Source organism: Rhagoletis pomonella, unplaced genomic scaffold, assembly GCF_013731165.1.
Source record: "Rhagoletis pomonella isolate Grant_MI unplaced genomic scaffold, Rhpom_1.0 Rhpom_scaffold_00002, whole genome shotgun sequence".
NCBI lineage: Eukaryota > Metazoa > Arthropoda > Insecta > Diptera > Tephritidae > Rhagoletis > Rhagoletis pomonella.
Window position 1 is genome coordinate 69516555 of NW_023458556.1, and position 26358 is coordinate 69542912.

At 34.3% G+C, this 26358-nt stretch overlaps 1 protein-coding gene across 3 annotated transcripts in view; it reads left to right on the top strand.

Annotated features, from left to right (window-relative positions):
• The window catches only part of LOC118734026 (protein lozenge), a 128815-nt gene that overhangs the window by 29674 nt on the left and 72783 nt on the right, over positions 1-26358 (top strand). For 2 of the 3 annotated variants that reach the window (XM_036463712.1, XM_036463713.1), the window contains one exon: positions 6298-6537. The exons of the other annotated variant lie outside the window; for it this stretch is intronic. In XM_036463712.1, coding sequence (XP_036319605.1) covers positions 6298-6537 — 240 coding nt within the window. The remainder of the gene's footprint in view (positions 1-6297; positions 6538-26358) is intronic. 3 annotated transcript variants of the gene reach the window in all.

Genomic DNA, 26358 nt, shown 5'->3' on the forward strand with positions numbered 1-26358 from the left:
CAGATTGTAGGAGGAACCAAGAGTTGTTGGCGGCGGCGTGTGGGTGGTGGTGCGGTTGTGTGTGTTCTGTGGTCTGTCGCGGTTGTGGTGTGGTCTGTTGTGTTGTTATGTTGTTGTGCTGTGGTGTTTGTGTGGGACTGCTCAGGTGGACTGGGGTTAGCCGTGGAGGCTGCTCTGTTTGAGCAGCAGGTGGCCACATACGATGTGGTCCACTGCCGATGTGTCCGTAGTCCTGAGCAGACTCTGAGGTGACTCCACCCCTCGCAGGCATTGCACTTGACTGAGGTGGAGTTGTGGTGTACTCGTCTCTGGCATACACAGCACGTGTAGGTTTCTGGCCCTGGGTTTGACTCGATGCCAGCCCTGAGTAGAAGAAAACGTAGCGAATGTAGCCCTATGGACGAACAACTTCTGAGACACTTCGCCGACCTAAACGGGTTTAGATCGCCGAAACAACAGCCCTTGGTCGGGTAAAACCCGAGTCATTCCGGTACGTAGAACCGGCTGTCGTGGGAACGGTGCCGTTATTCTCATTTTCGTTGTTGGTGTTTCCGACATGGTAGGAGTATGATGTAATGTGGAACGATTTTCCATCATCCCTTGTCAAATTTGGTTTGGAGAAAAACCGGTTTCGGCGTTGTGCCATTTTCAGTGTAATTTTCCTTCGGAATGTGCCGATAATGGACCTGCGGCCCACGGAATAATAGCACCGGCACACAAAAAAAGTGGCGGGTGCTTTTAACTGTTCGTTTGACTTGTACAAAATTTCGAGTAAATTGCGAAAATTGCTAAGTTTTTTTTGCTATTTTGTCGGTTATTCATAATTTACTGTACGTCGAAATATATGTCGGTAGGTGTGGAAATACATGTCGGTAGATGGGTCCGGTAAAAAGCACGCGACATTTTTTTTTCCGGAATAATCAAAACGATTTATGAACCTTACCAGATGACCAGTATTAAAATGTGAGAGGGTAGAACTCAAAATTTATCGCAAAAATTCGAAAGTTGTTTTAAAAGTGCAGCCCTTGGTGCTGCCACTGTAATTCAAATATTTCCAGTATTTGAATATGAGATGACTCTAATTTAATCAAAGTAATTTTGTAAAAATGTCAGTAGTGCTGCCACTGAAACTCGAAGAGAATTTATAATTACGCACATTGAAAACATAGATCATTTCTTTCTAGTAATGCAAATAGATGTTTAGTTGCAAAAGTTACCAAAATGAAATAAAAGTTACCAAGTTACCAAACAGTTTAAAAGTTACCAATTTTGGTAGAAAGTTACCAATTGTGGCAACCATGACAGTGACATCAATTGCACGCACACTACAAAAATTCTCTGTCGAAGCTGCCCACCTCTGCACTAAACACTATTTTTGAGTTCACCGAGGAAGGTGGTTCACAGAGATATCTCATTGTCAAAGTAAACAAATTTTTGGAAATTCTTTGCGACTATAATAATAATAGAATTGGTGCTTACACATTTGTTAGTGATTGGCCGGGCTTCTCCTCCGATTTGTGGCGTGCGCATTGATGTTGTCAAACAAGGGGAGGGACCTACAATTTTACGCCGACTACGAACGGCGATTGTATTTTTATGAGAAGCTGTTTTCATGGCAGAAATACACTCGGAGGTTTGCCATTACCTGTCGAGGGGCGACCGCTATTACAAAAAAACTTTTTTTTTTTGTTTTTTATGTTGGGTTGAACCGCTACACCACAGCGGCCGTCTATGATTCCACCCAATTAAAGGATCAGTACAAAAACTGGAATCAGTATCAGAGCCGTTGGCGATTTCCTGAAAGCATATCCTGGTCTCGCTCTTCAATAGAAGCTTTCATTAGAGTTCGGCGTTTTTCATATGATTCGGAAGGTTTCTCCAAGCTAACTGATTTCTATTTTCGAGTTATTTAGTTCACCATCTACCCAGTTTTTCAACACCGACCAAGGTGTTACTGGTGTCCTTGAGATGCGGCATTATTTAAATAGCGCGATTATTAGTCGTGTGGATAATCCCAATCCACTATCTGCCAGGGCTACTTTAAAGGGAAAATATAACAATGTTTATAAAGTGGCACTTAAATTTATACCAATACTCGCCATCTCTGTTCCAAAGGCTTTGCTCCCAAACAGGGATTATAGCAACGCAACTTACAAATCGAATTCCCGGAAAGCACTTAGACTAACACGTATTTATGCGTAGTTTGGACGCAAAATGGTTCCATTAGTTTCACTTTGAAATTTATGTGTGTACATTTGAATAAAAGCATTTTCACAATACCGTAATTTACGGCTGATTCTTAATTTGTGAGTAAATCAGAGCCTCAAAAAATGTTTATTTTAAATTGAGTAATTTTCTTGTACGGCAAACAATTTTCAGTAAGTGGTCCAAAATTACTAAATATCGATTCAAGCTTATTTAGATATAATACTTCTGTATGGGCATTAAGCCAACTTCTCAATGTGTAATTCCGAAATCAAAGCGAGACAGTCTAGTACCGTTCTTGTGTGTGTGTTGTTTTCACTTTTATTTCAACATATTTTGATTAAAAGAAAAATACTGATAAAAATAAAATATTTCACACAAACAACAAAAAATATAATCGATAATCGCATGAAACTATTGCCTGAAAATTTTAAAATGCACTTAGCAGCATTGTGCTACTATGATAGACGGCCGAGTAATCATAGTCGACTTATGTACAGTAGACTGTATCACTCCCCATACAAAACAAAGCGGTACTGTTTTTCAACCGGAATTATAAAACCTATTATATTTTAAGACTTCCTACAAAATATCTCGCAAAAATATTAAGATTTACGTGAGCTGGACCGATTTGAAAATACCTCCAAAAATTGAGTTTTTTATTAATAAAAACAGTTTTTTTAATATTTTTTGAAAAAATTACCTCAGATGACTGAACAGTTTAAGCTTAAAAAGATTACATAAAAATATTTAAAAAAATTCTACGGAATAATAATAATGAAATTTTTGATGTTGTTTTTGCACTTCTTTCAAAGACTGGTTTAAGAAAAACTTGAATAATTCAGCCAAAACCTTACCAATTTTGATTTATGAGGTACCAGTGGTAAGGTATCTTCTCACCCTTTTAATTTCTTTGCGAATAGGCTCATTTAATATATGAAAGAGGAAGATAAGATAAACGAGTGTCAGAGAAGCTATAACGTTTTGGTCTTCACCAGAGGAAATTTTTTGTTAAATGATTAATGAAATTTTCAAGTTTGATTTCGTGCATTGCAGAATTCGAATTACCATATTCGAAGCAATCGAGCCATAACCGCGAAAGAAACGTAAGCTCCAAATGTTTTTATTTGTCGTTTTTTTGTTAACCAAAATTCCATAATTTTTTAACTAACAAATACATACAAACATATACAACAGGCAAACAAATACAACAACAAAAAATAGTTCAAATTGGACCATCCATTCTCGAGTTATGCTCCATCTGACGTACGCAACTTTGGTATAGTACATATATGTACATAGAAATATTTATTTTTAATAACAATCTGGGGTTATATTCGATTTAAATAAGCTGGCTTAAATGAAACAATTAAATCAAATTCGTTTTTGTTTTAAAATACCACCATGCACTATTATCCCCACATTTTTGTGGAATTTAGCTACGTTTCTAGGAAGTGTGATTGAATTCTTCCCCTTTTCCCCTTGCTTCCAAAAACCATCCCTGTGGGTGGGAGTGTCAAATTTAAAAAAAAAAGCTACTTACAAAATCTTTAATAATTGAATCATGGTTGTATCTTACGCAGCATTGAAGTGAAGAATTACATATTCTTCTAAAGACCACTTGAAAATCATGATATTATTGGCATATTTTAAACCTTATATTTATAACATATATATTATAATAATATACTCTGCAATAATACTGTTTTTTTTTATTAAAAAGTCGGCTTTTCTTCGTCGATCGGTCGACTTTTAAAGTCGACGCTACAGAGTCGATCGAAAAGTCGGAAGTCGACTTCCTAGTAAAGTCGAACAATCCTAGTAAAGCAATCCTCTTGCTAGGGTCTGATCTTACGACTTTTTTATTGTTATTGCGAACGCTCCCATAATTTTGAATTGGCGACGTTTAAACAACGTTGATTTGCGGGGCTGTTAATTTGTATGGGGTAGTAAAATTTATTTTCCTTGTGAATCACATGTTTAAAGTCCATTAACTAACCCTTTATATAAACATACGGCATCCAAACAATTATATTGTAGTTCTTTAACTATTAGGCGAGACAATTAACTAACCCTTCATATGTATATATTTAAGTTGCGGATTAACTTCGCAACTCCCCTACTCCTACTTGCTCCTGTGGAAATTCAGAAACGTCAGTAGATAGCGACGCCATAGTAAACATTTTCTTCTACGGACAACATATTAACAATTTCTTTATTAACTACCGTACAGTGCTTATTTTTTGGACACAAAATTGATCGAACCTTCAAGTGGTTTTGATTAATAACACCAGGCTGAGGTTCAAATAGCTTAATTTTTGAGTCTGGCGAGAGGTCTCGGCTTTCTCTAACCCGCAATAGAAAACTGAAACAATCAGATTCCAACATTTTGAAATGATACAAAATTTAAAATAAATTTACATGTTATGGATGTGTGTACAGAGACAAGAGCAAAATTTTGTTTTGCAGATCTTCCGCTGTATCGCTGCTTACATTTGCACGAACGTAGCAATGCTTTGCTCGATATGAAACAAAAACAGGGACGAAAGCGATTAAATCGTAGTGTTAGAAAACTATCGATAGTATATACATTCGATTGTTTCGATAGTGATAGTGCAAAATATTCGATACTATCGATACTATCGAAAGCTTTCTTACATATGTTGAGATATAACACTAATGCCCGGTGTTACCAACCAATATCAAAATGTATCAAACTTAAAATTTAAAATAGCACAATCTTCTAAAAAATTGTGCCATTTTAAATTTTAACGGCCTGACAAGTTAAAAATTGATTTTTAAAACTGGGCACAACATTTTGTAATTATGAAAATTTGAATCCTTTTTTTATGGTCCTAGAAAAATTTGGCAAGTGATATGACAGATTCCATCGCCTGTAAATTTCTTCGTTTCTTCTTTTACTATATAAGACAACAGCAGCCAGGAAAAAATCTTATTCTTAAATAACTCATTTTGTAACTACAAAAGCCATAAAGATTATTTATTTACACAAAAATTACTTGTGTAAAACAAAATGAGATCGTGTATGTATTTCAATAACATATTTTATAACAAAAACTATGAAGAACATGTTTACAGACAAAGCAGTTCACAACATACATATATACGTAGGCATGTGCGTCTTTTATAGTCCAATTCCAACAATGTGAACAACATACAACTATCGATAGTGTTTAGAAAAATTCGATAGTGGCGGAAAAATGAAACCATCGATACCATCGATAGCCCCATTGATAGTTTTCCATCACTATTAAATTTAACAATTTTTCATTCTCTTATATCCCGATGAGATGCTGCATATCGAAATGAACGTAGCAATGCTTTGCTCAATGTAAAAAATTTAAAATCTTTCGACGCAAATATTTCGAAAGTGGTTCATTGAATCTTAAATCTGAAAAGTTTGTGCCAAGTTTCAGATCGAGCAATTAAATTTAATGTATCTCTGTACGATTTGTAGATCGCTGGGAATAAGCGCCTTGTTTTAGAATAATATATATACTCTTCTTCTTCTCTTCTTTGTGGGCGCTGTAGTCGCCCAGTCCAAAACAGCACGCCAGTCGATTCTCTCCTGTGCCAACTGACGCCAATTGGAAAAGCCACCTGTTTTTTCCAACTCAGAGGAGGCCTTCCTCTTTCTTGTTACCCATGTTAAATACTTTCAAGGCTGGAGCGTCTCTGTCCATTCGAACCAGCTTAGCCAGCGGAACCACTGTATTTTAATACGCTGCCCTACGTCTATACCTTTGTAAAGCTCATACTGTAAGACTCATACAGCTCACGGTTAAATCGTCTGCGGTATTCATACTGACATATACTTATGTTCATACATATGTAGTATGAATTTAGCCAGCTCTTTGTAATAAATAGCTAAAATAAGAGTTACACATAAATCAATGACGAACGATGGCTAGCTAATTAATATTGCCGCCTTATACAACGGTTGTCAACTGCATTTTAACCACCACTCAAACTGTAATTAAATCATAGTAATGCAAATTATTAATAATTAATTAACTCTATTCCCACACTTAAAAGAACAACTAACATAGCGACACATCTCTCATCTTTCAGTTCGTACCAGCAATCCATATTTCTTGTGCTCTAAATTACCCCCGCATTGGCGCTCCAATAAAACGTTGCCCAACTCCTTCAAAGTAGTGGCACTCGTGGAAGTCGGCGACGGCACACTGGTGACGATACGGGCTGGAAACGACGAGAATTGCTGCGCTGAACTGAGGAACTGCACGGCGGTGATGAAGGATCATGTGGCCAAGTTTAATGATCTGCGCTTTGTGGGACGCAGCGGCAGAGGTGAGTGATTGACAGCGGAAGAATGAAGTATTTAAGTAGTGAAAGAAATGAAAGTAAATAACTTAAATGCAGAAACGCTGGTGTAAAAATCAGAAGCATCAGCACAGGCACCTTCAGCAGTCAATAATGAGCCAATATCGCAGCGTTTGACTTCCGTCATTGAGTGCTTGGCATTGTGAAGTGCTTTTTCGTTGCTGTTGAAACTTTGAGTTGCATTCTCGTGTAAGAACACACGTTACGTAACCTAAAGTGAGACAAGTAAGTGGCCGCATCTAAAGCGGACTCTAACCCAAACGAGCGGGCGTTCCAGTAGGCACTTGCAAAAATTACATCTCCGAAAATTGAGCGTTGGCGAACCTGTGCAGCAAGACCAGTGAGGTTCACTCACAGAAGTCGTCACATTATGTCCGCAAGCCTGAGGGGCCAGGCACTTAATGAGCTCGCTGTATTCACATACCTAGTATTGTATATATTCATGCATACGTAGGTATTTACATTAGGGTGGTAAGAAAAAAAGTAAAGTCGGAATTATAATGTTCTCAGCCCCTAGGATTATTTTATACCGAAAAAATATACCTCTTTTTTTGAAATCAAAAAAATATATAGAGGTCGCTCAAAGCCCTCAAAGTTTTCCATGTGTTTTATTTGGGGGAAAACACTTTTTCCTCGAAATACTAGTATATAATTCTGAAACTCTTTATTTTTTAATCGGAAAACTCGGTTTATCTTCAGGAAATCACCAATGGTAATACCCAAATGTTTCTTTAACCATTTCAAAATACTAACGATTTTTTATGGGTTCCCCATTGCATTTCTTATGGTTTTTGGCAAACCTTTATAAACTATGAAAAAATGGTTAAATAAATCAATTGGTATTATTATTCGAAGTCTGCTGAAGAGTAACAGAGTGTTTCGATAATAAATATTGATTGCCATGAATTCTATACCATTCCTACGGAAAATTGTTTTTTTTTTGTTTTTAATAATAATAAATAATATATTGGCGCTTACACATATGTTAGTGTTTGGCCGAGCTTCTCCTCCGATTTATAGCGTGCGCCTTGATGTTGCCACACAAAGCGTAGGAGACTTGAACCCAGGCCCTGCGGAGTGGGACCGCGCACTGTTTTTTCCCCCTACAAAATACATGGATATTTTTTGATTTTAAAATAAAAGAACGAGCATATTTTTTCGGTATAAACCAATCCTAGGGGGAGAGCATTAAAATTCGGAGTTTACTTGTTTTCGGACCACCCTAATGTGCATATGTGTATACTTACCTGCAAAAAGTCGTATGCCGTACGCATTCGTGCAACTTGCTGATCCACAAAAGCCTCTCAGCCCTTGCAACCCTTATAAAATTTGCATGAGACATTTTCAAATTTCGAACCAACAAAATTGGGTTCAATCGTCGAGGTGTAATTCTGTAGCAGCAACTGAGCGTGCTGCAGTCAAAAACTGCACCAACTGTCATCTCCCATCCATCACGTGTCCATGCGCTTAGCTGCAGCTCGCCAGACGTTACATGGATTGCAATTGTTCCGGCTCCTCTTGCTTAGTATTCATATAACCTGGCCGAACAGCAGTAAATTCTGACACGCAACACAAAATTTTGCCATCAATAATCGATTTTAAAGTGTGTATTTTAGCATTGTTATTGTACTGCGATTGCAACATGTCATCTATATTTTGTTTGACGGTAGATTGGTCGGTCGGCAGCGCCTGATAAACACTGCAAGTGCACGCAAAGTGCAGGCCGGCTGCGGCATCGCGACAGCTCGCTAATTCTCTATCCAAACTGGCAATTAATTGGCACTTGGAAACTTATGCGGTAATTAGGCAGCCCGTGCAACAGTTGGTTAAAATGTGCTGCAGTTGCGCGAAATTAGGAGGACGGCGCACTTGCGTAGGCCACGCTGGCAGTTCGAGGCTTTCCTGGAACATAGTTACCAGAGGTGGGCACTACCAGAGGTGGGCACTACCACAAACAAGCGTTAGCTAAAATTGAGAATGTGTTAGTGTGCCTAATTCATTTTGCATGCTATCGCGTTCTCATCGTTACGCTCTTGCTTGTATACGTACACACGATGATTGCGCTCTTTGAGCGTGTGCTCGTTCTCTGCCCATGCCTGGTTATGACTATCGCTTATAGTAAAACACATGCATATCTATGTATATATGGAAGGTTTGCATACTTTACCTATTACTTACGGTTTACGCGGTTACGAGCATTTACGCGTTTCCTTGAATACCCAAAATATTTTTGTATAAAAGTCTAGCTAGTTATACAACAAACGCAATATAAATCCACATTTCTAACTTTGTACAAAAGTTATAAAAACTCAACAAATTTTCACCAAAATTTCAAACCTTTTATTCAGAATTTTTTGGTATTTAGCCCAGGGTCTCCCGAAAGTGGGTGCCTGGAGAGTATGCCTGGGGTGTCGCTAGTGGCTAGAGTATACTAGAGGTGCGGGAAAATTCTTAAAACATTCTATATAACAACAACATTACAACGCAAGCGTTTTGATCAAACTTCAACATGGCGGCCAGAAAATCAAAACATTTTGATTTTTATTAAAATTACCTTCGGCGGCTCGTCAAAACCCCATACACAACACAAATGGCTTGCAGCAAAGGGATATTTCGCTTTGTTTGTTAAGCCGCTTGTGTGGTGTATTTCGCTCTTAAGCCTAGTGCCCCAGTACGTTTTGTCAACGAAAAATTGAATCAGAAAATTTTCAGATAAAAAGTCAAAAACGTAGCCTTTTCACAACCATTTTCGGTACTTTTGTAGACCTAATTCGCATTTCATCCAACCGTCTTCTCGTTTTCGGATTAACTTTCGGATTTTTTGCTGGCTGAGCTGTTCTCGTAACAAGCGCAGCAGCTTCACGCACGTGTATATGTTACTTATTCTTTGGAACTTCACAATCACACTCTGAAAGAGCGAATCAACGCGATTTTAGAGGCAGTCGAGAACGAACTTATAAGAAGTTTGAAAACTTGTGAATTTTTTAGTTTGCAACTTGACGAAAGTATCGGTATTGAGTAAAACCAAATGCTAGTGATAGTTTTAGATGTCAATGGATTTTTTCGAGTTTAGCTCAAATAAGGAAGATCTATTTTTGTAAAAAACGTATATACGGATTTTTTGATAAGAGGAATTCATTTTAAATGTTCCTTTATTATTAGATTTTCATAGTTTTTTTTTTCAAATAAATATCCAAATTCGGTCTTTATTAAAAAGTTCAGTCGCGATGTAATTTCAAACACCGCAATTAATATTTTAAACATTAATGCATTTTTTTATTGTATTTGGTTTCATTCTTTTGTCTACTTTTTCTTCAAACTTTCCTTCTTTTTTGCTTTTTATTTTGTTTTTCAAAATCACTGTCATTGCATGCATTTAGGCCATCACCGTAGCCATTATCCACCAACAAATATCCAACAATAATATTGATATTTTCTTTCAAAATCAACCACTTTTCAATTAAAACACCAAAGAAAGTCATAAATTGCTGTTATGGAAAACCCACAAAATAAAATAATTGCTCAAACCAGTTGTTCCAGCGATTTTTAGACTAAAACTTTTAGAACTGTCAAATAGCAAAATTACAGTCTCAAGCGAGAGTAATAAAATAAATATGGCGATGATTTTGATAATCGAGATAAAAAGCGAAGAAGAAGGAAAGTTTGGTAAAATAGAAGATAACAGAATAAAACAAAATATCTACAATGAATAAATTTATTTCGGTTTAAAATATTGATTGCGGTGCTTAAAAGTAAATGTAAATTTCACATGGCGAGTGATTTTTTTTTTTGAAAATACATCTAATTTTAATATTTATTTGAAAAAAAAAAACTCAATGAAATTCAATAAAATTTTGTATACAGCGCCATCTAGCGCATAGCTAATAAAAATAAACATCAAAAATGAATTCCTCGTATCAAAAACCTTTATATGAGTATTTTCCAAGAATACTTTTCAAGGACTTAACCTAATTAAGCAATAAATTGTGGGCAAGATTTCAATCAAGGATATATTCCTTATTTGAGCTAAACTAGAAAAATGCCATGAAAGTAGTATTACTGACACCTAAAACTATCACTTGCATTTGGTTTTACTCAATATACCGATTTGAGCTGTCGTGTTATTATAATTTAATGCTAGCCATTGAGAATATCATAATTGCATATATTAATAAATGAATAAATAATTGCATTATTTAATATGTATAAACAACATACATTAGGGTGCCTATTAGAAAATTTTTTTTTTTGAAATTGGATTTAGGACAGAAAATACGATTTTGTAGATTTATGAGTTTTTGAATGACTATTTCTGATTCGATTTCAAAGATCGAAAATGATCTGAGAAGAGAATATATAGGCCTTTAAAATGGTATATAATAATATGTATATTGTCGAACTAGGCTTGTTGGGATTTTTTATCTATAAAATTGAAAAAACCCCATATTTCTCTTAATTTTTGAAATTTTGACCATCGATGATTTCTAAAATTTCAAAATATAGAGTAGTATCTAAAACTAAATCTATTTTCAAATAAACTGATACCTCATTTATTGCAATCGCATAAAAATTGTCGAATTTAGGCGCATTTTCTTAAATACGGCCTTGAATTTATATGTGTGTATGTACCGGAATTTCAGATTTTTGGAGCAGTGTGGCTAAGCAGTTCATCAGTATATTTTCAGAATTGATACATACCAAAAAAGTGGTATTTCAAGAAATTTTAGGAAAATGGGGGTGGCACCGCCCACTTATATCATATATGTATATCTCAAAAACTACTTGACCGATCGCAACCATTGCGCTTAGGCTTCTTAAGCGAAGTATTGAAAACTTTTGAAACCGGACAAAAAATACGACCTCCACTAACGTAACGGCAATTTCAAAAAACTCAAAGCTAGCTATATTTGAGGAGGAGTAGGTTTTTTCCGATTTCCAAAATATTCAAGACGGTACTTAAGGAGGCTAAACCAAATTTGGTCGAGATCGGTCAAGTAGTGTTTGAGATACGCATATATCATATAATTGGGCGGTGCCACTCCCATTTTCCTAAAATTTCTTTAAAAAAAAAATTTTTTTGCTAAACAGCGATTGTATATATCCATATTTAGAAATTGTAGAAATCATCGATGGTCAAAATTTAAAAAATTTAGAGAAATATGGTTTTTTTTTTTAAATTTACCCGATAACAAATCCCTAAGAAATTTGCTACGCTTTCTACTACGGTTTTCAAAAGTTTTTTGCGAAAAAAGAGCACAAGGCAACCCATGCCTGCAACAGAAATATATGCCAAATAATGCCAATTTTTTTCTTGACCGTTTTCTTGAGAGCTGCATACTGGCCTTACAAGTAAATGCCCCAAATATACTTGGTATTGTCCATTAGCATTGCGAGAGGCCTTAAGTGCTTAATAGTTTTGTTTGATTTCCGCCAATGGATATGTTTATTGGTGTTTATATCTCTTACACATTAAGTTGATAGTTAGTGGGGTGGGTTCAAAACAGGCAACAGTTGTAAGGTCAGTTTTGTTACGGGAGGGGAAGTGGACGCGAACGGTGAAAAAAGCAATTTCATTGCTGTCTGATGGTGACTACTGTTGTTGATTGAAATGACATTTAATCATGCGTAACAGAGAAAACAATAATTACGTGTATCATAACGTCTACGAGGACGACAAGTAAATAAGCATTTTTTAATTTACTCCTAAATTGTCAGCGAAAAAATAACAGTTCTCGTTTCGCCATTGGCCACTTACTACAGAACGCGGCAATGAGTTAATGTTTCTGACAGCCGCTCGAAACAAATGTTGTACTAAACATTCTTCAGTTGATTTTAAATGAAAAACTCAACACTGCACATTAGGGTGGTCCAAAATAAGTAAAGTCGGAATTTTAATGCTCTCACCCCCTACGATTGTTCTATATCGAAATAATAATACCCCTATTTTTTATTTTGAAATCAAAAAATATTTAGAGGTCGCTCAAAGCGCTCAAAGTTTTCCATGTATTTTATATGTGGAAAAACAACTTTTCGTAGAAATGGTACGGAATTCTTGAAAATCAATATTTTCGATCGGAAAACTTTGGTTCTCTTCAGGAGACTTCAAATAACAATAACCAATGAATTATTTAATAATTTTTTAATACTAAAGATTTTTTATTTATCCTCCATCGCATTTTCGCTTCAGAGACTGCCAATAACAATAACCAATTAATTACTTTACCATTTTTAATACTAAAGATTTTTTATTTATCCTCCATGGCATTTTCTGGCATTTTCTGGGGGTTTTGGCGGACAGTTTTTATATAAATGATTGGGTATTTTTATTGGGAATCTTCAGAAGAGAAGCAGAGTTTTTTGATCGAAAAATATTGATTTCGAAGAATTCTGTGCCATTTCTACGAAAAGTTGTATTTTTTCCCATATAAAATACTTGGAAAACTTGGAGCGTTTTGAGTACATTTTTTTGGTATAGAACAATCCTAGAGGGTGAGAGCATAAAATTCCGCCTTTGTTTGAATGTTTGAGGCCCCAAAAATTCCGGTATTCTTGGCAAATAATCCCGGGATTTTCAGGATTTGTAATTTGCACTGGTGAAAATAATAGAAACTACTTTTCTTGACCAGTATTGGCTATATTTCTATTTTTTATTTAACAAATAATATTTTATTATAAATGTCCAATTATACATATAACACCGAGCTATATTAAATATTTAAAAAAAGGAAATTCTGAAGAATTTAAACATTTGGTGCATAAGGACTGGTAAGTATTGAAAATGACCTTTTAAAGTTTGATCCTTTAAATTTCGCAATATTTATTTTTGAAAAAATTGTATGATAAGGCGGCCGCAGTGCGCGCTTCCACTCCACATAGCCCGGGGTTCAAATCCTGGCCAAAGCAACATCGCAAACAGTCGGCGTAAAACTGTATGTCTCTCCCCTTTGTGTGACAACATCAAGACGCACGCCACAAACCGGAGAAGAAGATCAGCCAAACACTAACATATGTATAAGCGCCAATCTATTATTTTTATTATTATTATTATATGTTAAGGACTTATATAAACTCAATAACATTCTCGAATTTCGTCCTTCTAACTTAATCAGCTTATAAAATTACCTATTCGTCCTTGTGAATCCAAAAAATTGCAATTATTTCAATTTCTAAAGAAAATTCCTCTTGCATTTGGTACCCACATTTTTGCTCTACATATATTGCATTGAAATTTTTAAAATAACTTTTGGAATTAATCATATCTTTGAAATTAGAAAGTCCTTTAAAATAAATCTTGACGTCAGAGAGAAAAAATAAAAACGCTTCTTTAAATAAAAAAGTAGGTTTCAAACCCATCTATTTATTGTTTATTTTATGGTAGGAGAGCTTGTCAAACAATACGGAAGCAATTTTTTCGATTTAAGTTGTTGAAAAGAAATTAATATCTAAATCCCGGGACTAATCCCGGGATTCCGGGATTGTAAATACGACATCCCGAAAATCCCGGGATCGTAAAAAGCGAAAAAATTAACATCCCTAACCCTAATGCACGTACATTGACAAACTCGATAACGTGAAAATCGCTATAAATCGCTAAAGTTCAGACCATTTACTTCTCTCCAGAACCCGTATTTTTTGCAGAGTGAAAAAATTGGTGAATTTTTTTCTACATACATACATCTGTTTTTTTGTGTTCATTGCGGTTATAAGTAGGGTTGCCAACATTTTGTAAGATATTTATAGTACTTTTTCAATAAAAAACTGAAAAAATATAGTACACTTCCAATATATATAGTATTTTATTTAAAAGAACAAAGTAAGTAAAAATCTTTTTCTCAATATATTAGTTTTTGACAATTTTTTGTTAACCACGAAAGTGTTGTATGCTTTATAACAATCAATATTTAAATTAATATAAATCAAAAGTTAATTTTTTATTAGTGAGATAGTAGCTTCATTTCTCTCATCTCGCCATTTCACATCCATAACTGAAAAAACTCTTCCAGTGAATGCCGAAGTAGCAAGAATAGAGAGTAGAAATGAAATAATTTTAAGTAAATTTGGTAATTCATTATCAGTATTTTTAAAAATGTTTCCATTTTTGATCTATGTTTCTATTCATAAACTCACCAAGACATTTTATTTTGAAGAATATTTCTTTTAATATTGGTATTTCAGTATAAAGATCGTCCATTTTAATACACATATTATCTTACAATTTACTGAAATATATTTATTTTTATAATTCAAGAAATATAGTATTTTTGCGTACTATATTTTTTTTTTCAACAGTATATAGACGCAGACCGAAAAATAGTACAATACTATATATTATAGTACGGTTGGCAATCCTAGTTATAAGTGAAAAATATTCTTCTTTGCTGTTTTCGTCAGATTCTGTTTAACGTTATTTTTGTAGATATCTCGGCTGTGAGGTGTTTTTGGAAAACATCAGATTTTTTACTAACTTGAAAGTGTGCACAACCTTCGTGTCTGACACAAACAACACAAAGCGAATTCATTCAGGGTGATATCGATAGAGCAGAAACAAAAACTACAATAACAAATTATGCGCACATTAGAATGTACGACAAACATATCATTTTGACATTTAGAGGTACCGGGGTAAATATTTTATTGTTCTGCCAACACCACCTTGTATAAGTTCGCCTTGCTACAACAGTATTTCTTTGTGTTATACATAACTTGTATAATTGAAAATAAGTCACTGATCCCTCCCAACCGTTAAATTTGCTTTGTTTTTGCAAGAACGCTCTACAATTATTAGTCTTATATATAACTAGTAATGAATGAAATGCATATTATGTCTAGTTTTTTGCACAGAAACTCCTCATTTTGTTGGTTCTCGTGCTGTTGAGAGCCACTAGCCTGAGATCGCTCGAATTATTTTTCCGGGCAAGTTAGTGGAAACTATCAAACTGCCAAGAGAATGAAGAACATTTAAATTTTAACTACTAAATATATAAAGTGTACTATTAATTTAACGTTATTGTGTTCGTCGCAGTTTCTTCACGTTTGTTATAGCATTTCGTACTTACGCTCAATTGCCCGAAATTAACCTAAACCTAAAATGTCGACATAAATATAAAATCAACGCTGAGCTGCTAAGCATTTTTACTAAAATTTCACGGGATATAAAACTGCATACCTAAAAATATTCTAAAAATTCAAATTAAAAAGTTTTAAATTTCGTTAAAGTGTTTCTAAATTTTGTATAAAGTTTGAAACTACGATTACTAAGATTAAAAGTTCAGACTTAATAATACGGAACACATGCTAGTATTTTAGTATATTGACCAACGCAATATATTTTTGTTCAGGAATTTTTTGAAAAAAATTTTATATATTAAAGTCGCGGACCCATTTTAGATTTTGCTAGCGTTTTGACTGTTTAGAGTAAGAAGCTTATGTTACTCAGGAATTAAGTGTGCGTATCATAGAAGAAACACAGCTACGAGTCGACCTGACCTGCTCACCCTTTATCAAAAAACGTTGTTTGAAGTTGCCAAATTTTTAAAATTCGCAATATTTAGCTTACGAAATGAACGTGTTGCCTGCTAGATATAAATATGAAACTTACGGAATTTATAGTTCGTATCTTCAACCGGCTGCACCGCTCGTTTTGTTATTTTTATGTTTAGTACATGTGCAAGTGGTTTTTGTATAGCCAAAATTGGCCCAACTTTACATTTTATTATCTTACAAATTTTCGAAAATTCTCATATCCTCCGTGTTCGATACATCAATCTTATGTAGAATATTCCGCTGAATCCAAATATCTGTGGTCATAAGCAATAACCGCCTAAGTCGACTTAAGAAAGTTTTGAGTTATATATTTTTGTTGAGAAAATATTTTTGTTTCCCCATAAGGCTAACATTACAATTCAAATGTTTAAAACGTTTTTTTTCCAATTTAGGTTTCTCGACTTAAGCGGTTATTGCTTATGATCAGGGCCGAAGAAAATAAGCACGAAAAAATCAACTTTAAGCACATAGATAAGCACTAAAACATTGGTAAATATGCTTGGAAATATGCTCGCAAAACAACAAAATTAAGTACAGTTTATTGTTTTGTTATTTATTCAGTTTATTTCAAGGATTGGAAAATTACAAGGGATGTGCAAGAGTTGCTTGATATTCTCAAATAATGGAGATCTGCGCTGGTCGTTTTAATTTTTTTTTAAATATTCGTTGTTCTCCGTTTCAGATAAATTATGTTAATCTGTTCAATAACACCAATGCCCTCCCCGTATAGACGAACCATTGGTTTTAAAATTTTGTATCCAAGCAGAAATGCAATTGAAGTTACAGATTAATAAAAACCAAATTTGTTTTTACGTTATTATTTGTACACATTGCTTTGCGGCCCTGCTTATGACCACAGATATAATGGATGCCCATTTTGGCAATGAAACGGTTTTCAAGTTATTTTAAAATTTCGCTACTTTTGTTATTTTAATGTTAATTTTACATTGTTGTACTATTATTTGTGTAAATAGAGATTATATCTTACCTTTTAATTCAACTTCTGGTCCTTTTGTGTCAGTTTTTTATTCGATGGTTTAACAAAGGGATTGAAATAAATTACGAACAAATATAATTATGAATGTGAAAGAATTTCTTGAGTTTCAATGAAGTTGTGGACATGCATGTACCGCAATGTAAGATTATAAAATTAGGTAGATTTTATATATATAAAAAGCACTTGCACATGCATTTAACATGAAAATAACAAAACTAGCGAAATTTTAAAATATCTCGAAAACCGCACCATTTTCACAATGTGAGACCATCATATTTGGATTTAGCGGAAAATTCTTCATGAGATTGATGTATCGAACGGCGTGGTTATGAGAATTTTAGAAAATTTGTAAGATAATAAAATTGGTTAGGTACTAAACGTAAAAAATAACAAAACGAGCAGTGGAGCTGCTTGAAGTTAAAGATACGAGCTACATATATTTAGATTCCGTAAAATTCATATTTATATCTAGCAGGCGACACGTTCATTTCGTAACCTGAATATTGCGATTTTTAAAAATTTCGCAGTTTCAAGCAAAGGTTTCTTTTATAAGGAGTGAGCTGGTCGGGTCGACTCGTTGCTGGGTTTCGTCTACTATATGCACACTTAATTCCTGAGTAACATAAGCTGCTTACTCTAAACAGTCAAATCGCTAGAGTCGATTAAAGTTCACAAAACATAAGTAAATTTTAAGACGCTGCCATTATCCGGAGGTATTGACTTGTACGATTTTCTTTGCTTGCGTTAGAACTGTCATCCTTTCCCTTCAAAATGCCGTCAAGTGGATAGATATCTTGAAAACGAAACATTTTAGAACTAAATTGCTTAAAGCATAAAAATCGCGATTTTTAAAACTTTTGATTCGGACAAGCGGAAACGAGCGTTTCTAAGAATTTAATTTTGCGTAGAGTCCCTCAAAGTTATAAAAAAATCTAAAATGGGTCCGCGACGATTTTTTGTATATTCAGACGCTTTCATATGGAATGACTCTAAACTATTAGTTGGTATTCGGTAAAGCTTTAAACTATGAACGGAATCTAATCTCATCGTTTACGAGTTGTAGTAGTTAGGACAGCTTTAGTAAGCGTTAAGGATTAGACATGGATTACACAAGGAATATAGACAAAAGCCACTGAGTCACTTAATAACAGAAGTAAGAGTTTCATTTTTTATTTTAAATTAAGTTTTTATTGCTAAGGACCATCGCTATTTCGAGTATTTTTTACCGTTACACCGCTAAAAGCCTCACAATTTTGGTGGCCCCTTATGGTTATCCAAGCATGCGTAACCTTTCCTTATGATCGCAAAACTTAATAAATACATTCATTTAAAAATCAGCAGAGCTACACAATTAACCAGAAATAACTTTCTGTATTTTTAATATTTGACCTACGGGGAGTGAACTTAGACTTTTCCGACAGCGAAATAATAATTTTCTACTCTTTCAATCCACTCATAGATCTTTCATATAAATCTTTATAGTAATCAGGGCTGCCAGATTTTTTTTAACGTTGAGTTCGTAAGAAAAAACTGTATTTTCAACAAAAAATCATATCTTCATAAGCTGAGGGAATTTTGGAAAAACAAGATTTTTAAATTGTATTAAACAAATAGACATAAAGAAACATTTATTTTATATACTTCATTTCAATTCAGTTTTAATTGCAATCTGTACGTAATACATTCAGCAAATTACACAGGTTTACAAAAAAAAAGTTTTTGCATATTGAACAAAACCTCTATATCCCCATGTTATTCGACGCCCTGAATGCGATCCAAGGTCTGTTAGCCTCCATCACGTCAGGTTCGAGGTAATTTGAAGGTCAAGTACAGAAAAATGCATTGAATAAACCTGAAAATTCAATACAATTCTTCTGAATTTGATCTTGGGATGACCTTGAAGAATTAAGGAATTCAGCGACAACAAAAAAAAGTTTTCTTTTCTTAATTTTTATTGAATAAATTTTTTGTCCTATTTGACCCTCAAAGGACCTCGAACCTGATATTATGGAGGTTAACGGATCTTGGATTCGGGTTCAGCGAGTCTAAAACCCCATTTTATATGGCGTCTGACGTCAGTAATTTAAACATGATTTAAAAAATTCAGAGAAATGTACTTAGAGAAGAAGTATGGGTATCAAACTAAATCCTGTAGAATTTAAACAGATTCAAGTTTCTGGTGCAGAAGGGCTGGTAAGAGCATTGAAAATGTCCTTTTAAGATTCTATCCTTGAAATTTCGCAATATTTGTTTTTAAAAAAATTGTATTTTAAGAACTTGTATAAACTCGATAACATCATCGAATTTCGTTCTTCTAACTCAGCTTAAAAATTATCTCTTCGTCCTTGTGAATCCAAAAAATTCAATTTTTTAAATTCTAAACAAATTTCCTATTGCATTTGATACCCATATTTTTATTTTAACTTGCATTGAATTTCTTCAATAATTTTTGAAATTAATCATATCTTTGATATTACAGAGTCCTTTAACATAAAATCCTGACGTCAGAGAGAACAAATAAAAACGCCACTTTAAATAAAAAGTAGGTTTCAAACCCATTTATTTATTATATATCCCAAGGTAGGGGAGCTTCTCAAACAAATAGAAGCAATTTTTTCGATTTAAGTTATTGAAAAGTTATGCATATCTAAATCCCGGGATTAATCCCGGGATCCTAGGATTGTGATAACGGCATCCCGAAATTCCCGGGATCGGAAAAAGCTGAAAAATTAACATCCCTCGTTGACTATGATTACTCGGCCGTGCTATCATAGCAGCACAGTGCAACTAAGCGCATTTTAAAATTTTCAGACAATAGCTGCATGCGATTATCGATTATATTTTTTGTTGTTTATGAAGTCTTTTTCTTTAATCAAAATATGTTGAAAAATAAGTGAAACTAAAAAAAAAAATTTGCCAGAACCACAGAGTCAGGAAAATCGACGAAAAGGAGGTCATAACGGACGTGACAAAAACAGAAGTGGTTACAGAGTACATGCAAAAATAAGCAAAACTCCGTGAATCCTGAGAGATTTTCCTTTTTTAAACATTCTTTAAATAAACTCAAATTACGGACCGTTACAACCAATTCAGACGCCATTCGTTGTTGGTTTAATTTTGAATTAAAATTTGATAATGGACGTGACATGTCGGAAGTGACATATTTCACCCCCATACAATAACTTAATTTTGTACTTAATTTTTTCAGTTCATCACTCCACAGTTTCACGTTTTTATAACTTTTTTGCCATCTGAATACGAAATTTAAAGTTATAAAGCCGTTTGTACTCATTTAATGTAATAATAATAATAGATTGGCGCTTACACATATGTTAGTGTTTGGCCGAGCTTCTTCTCCGATTTGTGGCGTTCGCCTTGATGTTGACACACAACGCGGAGGGACCTACAGTTTTACGCCGACTCCGAATGGCGATTGTATTTTTATGAGAAGCTGTTTTTCATGGCAGAAATACACTCGGAGGTTTGCCATTACCTGTCGAGGGATGACCGCTGTTAAGAAAACACCTTTTTTCTATATTTTTTGCGATGTTGCTTTGACAAGGGTTTGAACCCAGGTGCTGCGGAGTGGAAGCGGGCACTGCTTACCACTACACCACAGCGGCCAGTTTGGACTCATTTACTTGCATTTTTAAAGAAACACCCGTATGTAAGTTGCGAACAATATCATATTGAGTTTGGTTGTAAATGATATCTTCGATTTGACGCCAAAGATATTCTTTCAATATTTCCTCTGGCTACTGGCAAAGGCGCAACTTTCATAATTTCTCCTCGATGTTAATGGTTGACACCTAATTTTTAAGATAATTTTTACTGTTCTGCCGGTGCACTCGTCCGAAATTCATAGAAGATTATAACGCCATCTTTAAACCTTAATTTGGTTCCTTACTTCGGCCAAAGAGTTATTGCCTTCTTGCACATCGCACATTCTTACACATTTCAGCAATAAGCTCAAAGTCCTCATTAGCAGCTGCATAGTTTCCCCGCCACTGCCAGCTATTTATTTGTGAATGGATTTTCGACCAAACTTTCAAAATACCAAAAACTTAACAAGATTAATGAATTCAATTTGTTTGCGCACAATTCAGTACATTGAGTAAAATTTCAAAATTACCGCTTTTCGCATTCGAAAATTCAACAAACAATGCTTCTACTTGTGGCCTAGTCAATCTGCGCCCTCTTGAAAAAATTCTGTTGCTTTTGTTTTTCGTGGGAGCAGGCACACTGATAGTCTGACTGACACGCGTCATCAATAAGCGCCTTTGGACTGCGACAACTACAAAAACCAAAAGGTAAAGACACCGCTCTTAAAATAGCGATAATCATCCTTGCCCTCTGCCACGGAACGAAACAACACCAGCAGCTGACAACAGCAACAACAAGGTAGTGCCATACCGCCGCTCTGATTTATCTGGTGGACTGATTTTTCGACTCTTCATTTGGTGTAGGTACATATACATATCATTGAACTCTTTTGTTTTCCTTTTGTAGTTGGTGAAATGGTTGGTAATCCAAAGTACCGTTGATGACTAATTTAGATTATTAACTTTTTGAATTCATTTTTTGTTGTCTTAATTCGAAAGCGCTAGTACGCTTTGGTATTTGCTTTTGTTTCTTCTTATATTTTGATGAATTGCACACACTCGTAAATCCATACATACATATGTGCATATGTATGTATGTACACTAGGGTGACCCTTATTTTAATTTATCGGATTTTGTTGGGTGAATATTCATGAAAAAACGTGTTATCCAAAATTTCAGGTCAATCGGAGAAAGTTGAGGCGTGCTGACCGCCCGCCAAAATTTTAACTAAATGTCGTATTTTAGTTGTTAATGGTTATTTAAAAACAAAACAATAGTGATAAAGTTGTAAGTTGTTACAAAGTAAATATATTTACTAGAAATACTTAAGTTTTCGTATTAAGCTAAGACTAAATTTTGGCTTTACGTACCAATGGCATTAATTTTTCCTTTGTGCAGTTAGGATAACAAGTTGATGCTCAAAGTCTGTAACCGCTTTGTTCTCCTAAAAATGTTGTGGACAAATCCAAAAGGGAAATATCATATAATTTTTATAAAATTATTCCATTGTTTTGTGTAGTAACACTGTTTAGTGAAAAAGAATAAAAACAGATCATCCGCTTGCTCTACTATCCCCATTTATTCATTTACTTAATGTTCTTAACTGTAAAAAAAGAGCCACTGTACATAGATAATTATAACGATGGTAGGCCATAACGATTTCTTAAGATAGAAACCATGAGAAAACGGTAACAGTGCATGATAAAAGTTTAATTCGTCTGTAGAAGGATCAAATTCAGTTTATGTATGCGCAAAACTTTTTTCTGAAAGCACGTCTCTTACTTCTAGATCAAATGATTTTTTTCTAAATGTTTGTAAAGGCCTTAAACTTGTAATAAGAGGATCCAAAGAATCAAGTAGACGGTAAAATACATCTCAAGTTTAGATTGCCTTGAAGTTTTTCTGCTAAAACGCGATTCCTGTGCCTTTCACTTAGTCGTCCAATCGGTAGAAGGAAATTCAATACAATTACGGCACCATACATTAAAATTTTGTGCACTGGTGTTGTCATTGGATGCCAGGGATAAAGGCTGGCACACAATCCCGCAGTATCCAGACATAGCGTCTTGAATTTTATATTATCTATTTTAAACGCACTGGATACTGTTTGCCAGTTTTTTCTAACCAGACTTTTTCGGATTTATAAAATCTGTTTTTGTCATATCGACTGCTGAGTGGAAGATCGACCTATGTATCTCGGCAGCCATTTCGAAAACCGTCTATCTCAAAAAACTTTTCAAGAACGCCCTATTTAAAAATTTTATTGAAAAACACCCTTTCTCAAAATTTGGTTGAAGAACGCCACTACAAAATGTATTGAAAATGTGCTGATATAGGGTGTTTTTGAATCGGCAGCTGAGATAGGGTGTTTTTGAAACGAGTTCTGAAATAGGGCGTTCTGGAAAAGTTTTTTGAGATAGAGCGTTTTCGAGCTGGCTGCCACTTTAGGTCGATCTTCCACTCAGCAGTCGATATATTCCAATTTAAAGTAACTCGACTTTTGAAATTGCCCAAAGACTGTTGCAGCTTTTTTCTTTTCGAGGCTGGACAGTTGGTTTGAAAGATATTCCTCCACAATGCTCAACTTGCTTACACAAATCCCGATTTTGAATGGATAAATTGGTTCCGTCTTGAATAAAAGTTATCAGTTTTGAAATAAAGAATAAATACAGACGTTACTTACCGTTAACTTCAATTTAGTTGCAATTTTTCTTAAAACACTTCCACGTGGTTCATAAATTCCAAACAAGTAAGAGAAGACCGTGCCTGATAAAAATTAATATGTTCACATATATACCTCAAAAATGTGTTCAGTGCTTGTGCAATTGTTTTAAGCTTACTATTTAATATATCTCTGGTCATAAGCAATAACCGCCTAAGTCGAAAAACTTGAATTCGAGATAAAACGTTTTAAACGTTTGGATTGTAATGTTAACCTTATGGGGAAACCAAAATATGTTCATCTATAACTTTTTAAATAGCCTAGCTGGCGAGATGGGGATTTCACATACACATGGAATAGTACTTGCAGAATACGATAGCATATATAACTCAATCCTTTCTTAAGTCGACTAAGGCGGCTATTGCTTATAACCATAGATATAAAGCCTTGTGGTTATAATTAAAAAGATTCAGGAAAATAACCCTAAACCCTAAATAAAATTCACCATGAAAAAATTAGTTTACTACAAATTATTCCCAACATCTCGGAAACCAATGAAACTATGTAATGATGAGAAGCTGTAGAGCAATCAACATACATTGCTTTTTCAACAGCCTTCTAAACTTATGGTAACCTTAAACATCAAAAAACATGCTTTAATAACACACATGAACTCACTTTCGATATCGGAAAAAAAATTTTCCTGACTGAAAAGTAAACTTTGAGCTGTTGTACGTGGCAACTGGTAGCAGTTAGGAGCCCAATGTTTATACATGAAATTTGGTACTTTCTTATGACTCTCCTTATATATTTTTTTTATCTTAAACTCTGGATATATCTGCATTCGTTTTTTTTTATTAAACTGGTAAATTTTTGACAAAAGAACAAAATCATTGTGTGTTGCTATAAGAGTCAAAGGGGCAGATAACCACATCTCAACGTATATGGATACAATCAAGGCGTATTGCGGGCGTTATGTCAAACGTCAATTCACCCCTAAGTTTACACGTATTTTGTTTTTGCTTTTGAAGAAATCAGTTGATCTAACAACACCACCTTGTGTAAATTCGCTTTGGATACAATAAAAATACAAATTTGGCACAGCTGATTTTGTTTCTCTGGCGATAAGGCGAATTCATTTCGAAATAAAAATATTATTAAACAGTATATATGTATGTAGCTTTTGCTACTTCACCTTTAAAATAAATAAGCAAAAACAAAATAGCTCAATTATGTTACTTTTTATTATTTCAAATTATTTAACTGCCACAACTAAATAAGCTTAGTTTCAGTTACATTTTTATTAGCGTAACGCTGAACGCGCTAATTAGGGATGACCGTAAGGCTTTAACTTTGAAATACAATTTAAAGATAGTTTCCATTTTTCTTGCATGATTCAAACCATGTTAGCCACAGTTTAACTTAAAAGAAATCATTGGAAAAATTCTAACTGTTGACAAAAGTGGCTGCCACGCCTCTCCAATCAAAACGGCTGCAGAGTATAACAATGTAAAACCATTGAGAGGCAGGGGGTCGTTTGCCAGCAATATAATTTTAAAATTCAAAACTCAAACTCACACACACAGTCCCATTTTCAATCTCAAACAACATCAATTGTGAACAATTTCATTTTTTTTATTCTCAATTTTATATGATTTTAAAATGCTGGCAAACGTCAGAAAAAAAATCATGGCCGACGAATTGAGAGAATGAATTTACTTTGTAACGTTTTTATCATGGTACATACCATGATAAAAGCATAGTAAGGTAAAACCGTTCTCTCAATGCGTCGGCCATGATTTTTTTTTGAAGTTTGCCAACATTTTAAAATCGTATAAAATTGAGAGTAAAAAAAGGAATTGTTCAAAATTGCTGTTGTTTGAGATTGAAAATGAGAATGTGTGTGTGAGTTTGTGTGTAAAATTTTAAAATTAAATTGCTTGCAAACGTCAAGAATTTGAAAAATTCCTCTCAGCGGTTCAACCTTCCTATTTTTTATCATGGTACATACTACGCAAATATGTACATACATATGTACGTAGCTCCTAAAAATGAAAAATACGAATACATATATACGTTCATACATATGATTAATTTTACGATAAATTACATATTAATTAATAAGAATCTAATTAATTTGCTTTGCAAAGTTCCTATAGTGAATAGGGCGAGGTAGATGACATCTAGATGTCGCCCTATGTACTACGTTCGCTACAGCGGAAATAGACGAGACGCCATTTCTTTAAAAGTTCCTATAAAAAGTCTAGTGCATACGGCGACATCTGTAGTGAATAGGGCGAGGTAGATGACATCTAGATGTCGCCCTATGTACTACGTTCGCTACAGCGGAAATAGACGACACGCCATTTCTTTAAATAAAATTAATTGGTGCTCGTTTGTATGTACATACATATGTAAATGCATGTGTGTGCACCTTTCTATTAATATCGTTGAATTATTTTAATATCTATCGCAAAATTTTTTTACAGACAAGACAAAAAAGTAGAAAATAAATAATATAAAAAAAAAACTTTTTAATATACAACGCTTTTATAAATGGACTAAAAAGTAGAAAATAATATTTCTCAGTCCCATAGAATTTGTTTTGATAACTTTTGATTTTGAAATTTTAGCAAAAGTCGTTATAACCAATTTATGAGATTGAAAATGAAAAGCGTGGGGCGCATGCAATACAAAGCATTATATTTAATTGACAATAGGCAAACTACATAACATAGACCTAAAATTTCTTCAGCGAAAGTACAAATTTGAGATCGATTTTAAGCGGTCGTTATTCATATATCCACATACATATGAACATATATTACCCTTCATATCAATTCAGGTGGCTATTATATGCGCCCCACGCTTTTCATTTTCAATCTCATAAGTTGGTTATAACGACTTTTGCTAAAATTTCAAAATCAAAAGTTATCAAAACAAATTCTATGGGACTGAGAAATATTATTTTCTACTTTTTAGT